Source organism: Daucus carota, chromosome 3 (assembly GCF_001625215.2).
Source record: "Daucus carota subsp. sativus chromosome 3, DH1 v3.0, whole genome shotgun sequence".
Classification (NCBI taxonomy): Eukaryota; Viridiplantae; Streptophyta; class Magnoliopsida; order Apiales; family Apiaceae; genus Daucus; species Daucus carota.
The window spans coordinates 50,261,678-50,269,247 of NC_030383.2; the positions used below are offsets into that span (position 1 = coordinate 50,261,678).

A 7,570-nucleotide genomic window follows, 5' to 3' on the forward strand; every position below is an offset into this window, starting at 1 on the left:
CCCTCCGTTCCACCGGATTCTTTACGTTTCCATTTCTGGACATCACACTCATTTTTTTATATTACAAAACTTTCCATAAGCTTTTATCATATAAAACTGAATCACACCCACTACTTTCTTCTACTTTTTCAAATCTATCATTAATTACGAATGGGTTTTGCCACTTTATCCATTTTCCTTACTCTTACTTATTACTTTATAGTACTACTTTATATATTTTTCTTAGTCTCCGTACCCAATACCATTGTAAAAATTCATTGTGATGGAGGGAGTATATAACTTATTTTAAGTTTTTTTTTCTGGAAAAAATTTAGTAGTTAAATTTTTATTCAGAAAAAAAATTAAAAAATAAGTTATATAATTATATTTTAAATAAGCATTATAGTGTGTGTCTCTCCCTTGCGTATGGAAGAAGTATTAATAATTTTGGGCCGTTTTTCATAATTTTGAAAAATATACTCTCATTCATCATTCTCTTATTTTAGTCGTGCACAATCTTATATTTATATGAAGGAGGGTCTCGGCATGCTGACCTAGCGCTCCTCAGAACTCTTTTCTATTCTTCCGGAATTTCTAGGATTTCATTATTGTTTAAATGTTTTAAAATTTTGAAATTCCAGAGATCAAAAGGTCTCCAAAATTTTGAAATTCCAGAAATTGAAAGGTCTCCCTGTTATTTACTTTGTGAGAATCTTAGTAGTTTCACGCTACTCCTTCTCAATCTTCTTCTCTTAAATATAAAGGAGGGTCTCGGCATGCTGTCGTGGCACTCCTCAAAACTCTTATTATATTCTTCCTGAATTTCTAGGATTTCACTATTGTTTAAATGTTTTAAAATTTTTAAATTCCAGAGATCAATCAAAAGGTCTCCCAAATTTTGAGATTCCAGAAATTGAAAGGTCTCTCCATTTCATGCTTTGTGAGAACCTTAGTAGTTTCACGCTACTCCTTCTCAATCTTCTCTTATTGTTCAGGTGTTTTACGACGATTTCCCTATTTTTTTCGTATTATTGTGTATTTGGATTAAATTGTGTTTAACTATGATTTCGACCCGAATGGGTCACTGCAAATGTTTGTTGTTATCGATTCTTTGTGTTTCTTTGCTTGAATTATGTTTAATTATGCCTTTATCATAAACGGGTCACTGCTAATTTTGCTGTTATTCGTTCTTTGTGTTTTTTGCTTGAAATTTAGTTGGTTGGGATTACTGGGTGGCTGCTAATTTTTGTTACAATTCAATCTTGATGTCGTTGCTAATATTTGTTATAATTCATTCTTGATGTCGTTATTGCAGTTTTCAATTACTTGCTAAAAGCCAGTGGGAGCCTTTAGCCCCTAAGATAGAAGCTCATGCATCTTTTCTTCGTTCTTTTTGTTTGTGTATGTATGTATATATAATTGTGTATGTATATGTGTTTTCGTTTATATTTTTGGGATAGGTTTATATGTTTTGATTTGTAGTATTCGTGTTCAGGTTTTGGAATGCTACATTGTTCAGGTGTCGGATGAACTTTAATTATTTGATGAAACATTGGATCTTGTGATGAATTATTTAACCAGACTTTTTCCCTTATGCAGGCTGATATTAGTGCTAGATGGCCATCTTTTACAGCTCAAGTTTGTTTTCAAATTCTATGGTGTTTTTTATATTCTATTTATCTGTTATTTGGTCTCATTTGGGCTTCGTTATAAATTTTATATATCATCAGGTGCATTCTCTGATAATCCATCTCTTTATAGCTCTAATAATTGGACGATGACTTGCAGATTATTAAGAAATTGCGATCTGCCATTCAGATCCTTTGTATGTTAATTATCTCATGGACTAATGGGCAGGGATGTGGCTACAAATAGTTTCAAAGAGGTATTCAGTTTTTCATGAAGTTCTTTTTGTTTTTGGCTCAACAGGTTAGCTATGTTTTTCTTTGTTTAATTTGATTTATGTAGTTTGTAATGCGATGCTTGGATGTGGCAAGAAAAGACCGTCCTAGAATGATGAGAATGTGGTTCTTAGGATTTGTGACAAGTTGAGTCTCGAGAACAACAAAGTCAACCGAAAAGATAAAATTACTGATTTTTATCAACACGTCTTCAATATTTCCCTTAGGCATTTTAATGGAACGATCGGCAAGTTCAAGGGTTATATTGGTGGTCTTGAGATCCCCTAAACCTAGGACTTGCTAGACCGAGAAAGGAAGAAGATTCACACTCGCTCCTAAATCAAATAAAGCCTTATCTACAAATTTATCGCCCATGACACAACAAATCGTAGGGCAACCGGGGTCCTTATATTTCTGATAGAATATATTTATATATATATTCTATATGATTTTATTATTGTATTTAATTATATTATACACTGATTTGGATTTTATTTAATAGATTTTTATTGTTTTATTGTAGGAAATAAAGAATTCCAAGTTGAGAAGGATTTGAAGATAAATTAGTTATTTTGGAGCTAATTTCTATTAAAATTCGGATTTATTGGGTTCTACCCGATTTCTGCACTGTTTGGACCATATCTTGAGTTCCGGATGTCGGATTTGGACGTTCTTACAGCCCACACGAAGCTTATAAAATTTCCTTTAATTCAGAAGTGGTCCAAAAAGCAAAGTCCAATCAGAAAAGCCCATAAACTTCTGTGCAAAGTCAGCTATGAATTTTGAGACAAAATCCTACTTAGTTTTGGAGTTTTATGGATATATTAGTTTTAAACATTAAAAGACTTTTTATTATTAGACATATGATAGTTTTTATCATTATATACTATTAGTGTAGGTTAGGGTTAGAAAAGAACTGAAAGGAGAGGCCATGACTAACTGCTGAATTGCTATATGCTTATCGTCTGAACTTTGCTGCTATTAGAGACTTGGACTTATCAACAATCAATCGACAACCACCATATCCACTACCTCCACTCAATCCTGAAGTTCCTGAAAATTCAAACGAACCAGTTGTCACTTACAATCCAACCTCCATTATATTCAAGAAGAAGAAAGATTCTGAGGCCACTGCTATACCACTTACAGATATTGAAAAATTCTCATCTAAGAGAATTGCTCGTGTAGTTGGGGCTGTTAAGTGGTCAGTGGTCAAGGAAGATAAAAGTGTGCTCAAAGAACTGATTGATCTTCTGGAAATAAGGAAAACTATAGAGACTGTTCACAACACTTCAAGAGTTCGTGCTCATCCATCAAGGGTCATCATGAAAATTGAAGGGATGGAGCTTAATATCACTTTTAAGAAATTGAAGAAAATGGTCCATCTACAGACTTTAGAGAAGATGAAGAAAAATCTAGAGCAACCACCACCTGAAAATACATTGGAGCAAGTGGCACTAAGTACCATAACAGCCAGGATTGAAGAAATTGAGAATAAGCTCATTCAGAAAAGAGAAGAAGATGCTGCTAAGAGAAGATCTGAGCAGAACCTAATTAATGCAAGAGCCAAGAAAGCAAGGAAAGATTAGTTCAGGCTACAGGAACAATGGCTACTTGTATTTACTTTTGAATTCTGGAAATTGTAAGATATAATCCAGACTGTACTTAGTATTATTTCCTGTTTAAATTAGTGTGCTTTTTCATTGTGTCAGTTGAGTTATCCTCTTAAAAGATTTTCTTGTCGAACTCTAACAATCAAATAAGGGGAGATTGTAAAGCATAATGTAACGTAAATGTAATTACGATAACTCAACACAACAAAAGAGAGGAAACAATACGTAAGTATAATACAGGAATCTACAGGTTGGAGATTCGATATGAACAGACAAAGACAATCAAGATATCTGAGACGAACATTTGTCCACTGAAAGAAGTTCATTTATATGTTCAAGCCTCAGTGAAGAATAAAGCACAATCAGTTTTTGCTATCAAGATTGCCTGAAGATCAAGTATCAAAGACCAGAAGATTCCAGTATATTTATTTTGATTATTTATAATCAAATTTATCGAAGCAACATCTAACCCGGAATGGCTGATCAAGTATATTATCAAGCAAAAGGATTCAAGGAATTATTTCAGTTCGAGTCGTTCGTGAACCAGACCAGTGCACAGGACGTCAGGACATACGAAAGTATTCAGTGGATTCGATCAACGAATTAATTGATCAAGTCAATCGAGCTGTCCCAGGATATATTGCCAAAGAATTTAATTAACATGTATATGTATATATATTAATTAATTGTGAATTACTTGGATATAAATAATTCAAGTAATTAATTAAACACAATTAATTATATATATATATATATATATATATATATATATATATATATATATATATACACTTAATTCTTAGTGCAAAGAATGGGAGGACTGAAATTTGTCTAAGTCACAACAAGTACCAGTGTTGTGAGGCGCAAGTTTTGACCAAAGTCAAAACTTGTTCTTTCACTTAGAATAATTTTCTAAGTCCCTACACTCTAATACTCTGTAAGTATGGCGCAAAGTTTGACCAGACTTTAGCGCAACCTTTGACTATTGTCAGTCAAAGCGCAAGTCTGATCTATACTTAGAAAAATTCTAAGTCCTGGAACTCTTGAACACCTGAGGCGCAACATTGGACGAGGGGCGCAAGTTTTGACCAAGGTGGGTCAAGCGCAAGTATTGACCAGTTTTTTCACTTAAAAAAATTTCAAGTTAATCTCTATTCATTCTACAGCGCAACCTTTGACCAAATGAAGCGCATCATTTGACCAGCTGTTCCCTTGGCGCAACTTTAAGTATTTTGGAGTTAGTTTTTATTTTGGACAATTCATTTTAACTACAGTTAAAATTAATTCGTTCAGGACGAACTCAAGTCGTCCAGGACGAACTCGTTAACCATGGTTAGATGTTGGAAGCCTATAAATAGAGCTTTGTGTTTTCATTTGAAAACAACTACACACTTTGTAAGTGCACACACTATACACATTCTCGAGAGCAAAGTTAGAATATCGATTTAATCGAGAATTTGTAATAAAGTGATTGTAGTCTCTGCGGCCGACACTTGTGTTGGAATTTGTAGCACCCGAGGATTATTTCTAATATAAGAATATTCCCCGACTTGCTGGAGTTGTTTATTTACGATTGATTTAAACTGGACTGAAACAGAATTATTCCGCAATTAAATTAAATCGAAGAAATTGGTATAGACGTATTTAACCCCCCATTCTACGTCTGATTGGACCTAACAATATCACAATGATAATTATCTTGATCTTGTTGTATTTGATTAATTACGATAAAAGGCGAACTGAATCAGAACTATTCATGTAATAGAATTAAAAATGACAAATTATGTAAAGATGTATTCAACCCCATCTACGTCTACTTGGTACTAACAATTTTATTTCCGGTCATAAAATTCTATCGATTAAATTTCCGGAACCATAGCCGCATGACCTTTGGTTAGTCAATAGACTATTCAAATGAGAATTCTTTTTTTTTTTATTTTAAATCTGCGGGTTTTTTTTTCGTTTTGGAAATTTTTCCTCCATGCTTTTTGGTTAGATAAAAGACTTTCGTGTATGAAAGAAATTCTTTTTTTGTACATTGTATCTCATTAAAATTTATTGATTTGGGAATTATATGGCAAAAAAAATGATATTCTAGTGAGGGAACCTATTAACCCATAAAAATGATATTCCGGGAGCGAGGGGACGTGTTACCCCACAAAAATACTCATGTATACATTATAAGTGTTTCCATCAAGAAATCAAAAATGGAAGGAGAGTGATTATGATGTAGTGAATAATCTAAAGTAATTATTTTGAATGTCGCGGAGACTATCATTATCAGCAACACATATAGAGAGAACACAGAGTCTCATCCGGCAACTGGGACATGGGGGACTGTATATATAAAGCAAGTGTGGGAAAAAGAGAGTCTCCCTCTCATTTGGTTTATATTCTACAGTAGCTTATCTCACTTTACTCCTCTCTAGCACTTGCTTTCAACTTCCTCTCCATCCAATATTCCCATGGGTAAATTTGTTTACTTGATGCTACTTCTTGTTCTCCCTGCTTCACTCACTGAATTGTTTCAACAACCCTTCTGCTTTGTGAATGGAGATACTGATTTCATCCAAAAAACATGCAGAACCACCAGGTACTATGACCTCTGCCTATCCTCCCTCGAATCTGACTCCGCCAGCCTGCTAGCTGATACGAGAGGTTTAGCAGTTATCATGGTTAGGATCGGAGTGGTGAATGCGACTTCCACAAATTCTTACTTGACCTCCCAACTATCCCCTCCAAAAAATACCAATACCTGTAGGAATGCTGCATTAAAGAAAAGGGTCCTCAAGGGATGTGCAGACAAGTATTCTTATGCTGGTGATGCACTGAAATATGCACTTGAAAATCTGAAAGACGAGTTATACGATTATGCGAATATGAATGTGATGGCCGCGGCTGATTATCCAGGTGTTTGTCGCAATGCATTTGAGCGATACCCGACTCTGGTCTATCCTGACCAACTGGCACTGAGAGAGAATAGTTTCAAGCAAATTTGTCAAGTGGTTCTGGGAATTATTGATGCTCTTGGTTAGTGATTAAATCTTCCTTCATTCATCTATTTAGTGTTGTAATCATGAAAACAATGTTTCATTTCTGCCGCTGATCCAATCTAATCATGTTGAACATGTATGTCAAAAGTTGAACACAGTATAGAGATTTGATGCTTAATATACATCCTTGTGTATTATGGTCAAGCATTGTGTATCTTTATTGTTGTCAAACCCCGCCTTTTGTTCCATATAGTATGTATATGCTGACATCAAGAGCCTGTTTTGGGAAGGGTTAAAGATCCGTTTGTAATAAACCATAAACAGATTTAAAATAAAAAATAAGCACTTAAAATCGACAGTTAACTTTTTGAAGAATTTATAATAAAAATTCTATTAAATTTATTTTTATTATAATTTTAGTTACTCGTATATCACCTATGATATAATATAAAAATTATCCAAACAAATAATTTAAACTGTATTATACGGTAATCACCTTAAATAAAATAATTCTATGACATGAGTGATTATCTGAGTTTTAAGTTATTTTCGACTTTAAGTTAAAAAAATATTTGTTGTGTAATAAGTCTGAAGTCGGCGTAAAATTAGAAATAAACCAAAAACTGATTTAAAGCTAGAAGTTAATTTGAGATAATTTTTTCAGTTTCATAAATTTTTTAAAACTGTTTTTTATAAAATTACTCATAAGACATAAGTTATCCATAAATCACTTTTATTTTAATTATTATATTTTTAATAACTCATAAGTCATTAATAACTCATATATAGCATAGAATACTTTAACCCCCAACCAGAACAAGAACAGAGGACTACTAGTTTCTACACCAGAGTCCATGTATTGCAATATCATTTTAATTATACCAAACTACTTAAGATTTTTAATACAGAATTGAAATAAATTGATTCTCAGCTGCCAGTGAACTGCATGGAACTAAAAGCATTTGTATTTTGTTTATAATAAGAAAAATGCACTGGCTGAATATCTTATACAAGTTTAACCTGCCAAAAAGTGTAATTTTCAAAAACTGAAACTGAATATATATTACAAATACAATAGAGTAAG

At 33.2% G+C, this 7,570-nt stretch overlaps 1 protein-coding gene across 1 annotated transcript; it reads left to right on the forward strand.

Annotated features, from left to right (window-relative positions):
- Window positions 1-4,892: 4,892 nt before the first annotated feature.
- Window positions 4,893-6,761, forward strand: LOC108210729 (cell wall / vacuolar inhibitor of fructosidase 2-like). The gene has a single exon (XM_017382119.2). The coding sequence runs from the start codon at window positions 5,959-5,961 to the stop codon at window positions 6,526-6,528; it is 570 nt and encodes a 189-aa protein (XP_017237608.1). The 5' UTR covers window positions 4,893-5,958; the 3' UTR covers window positions 6,529-6,761.
- The last annotated feature ends 809 nt before the right edge of the window (window positions 6,762-7,570 follow it).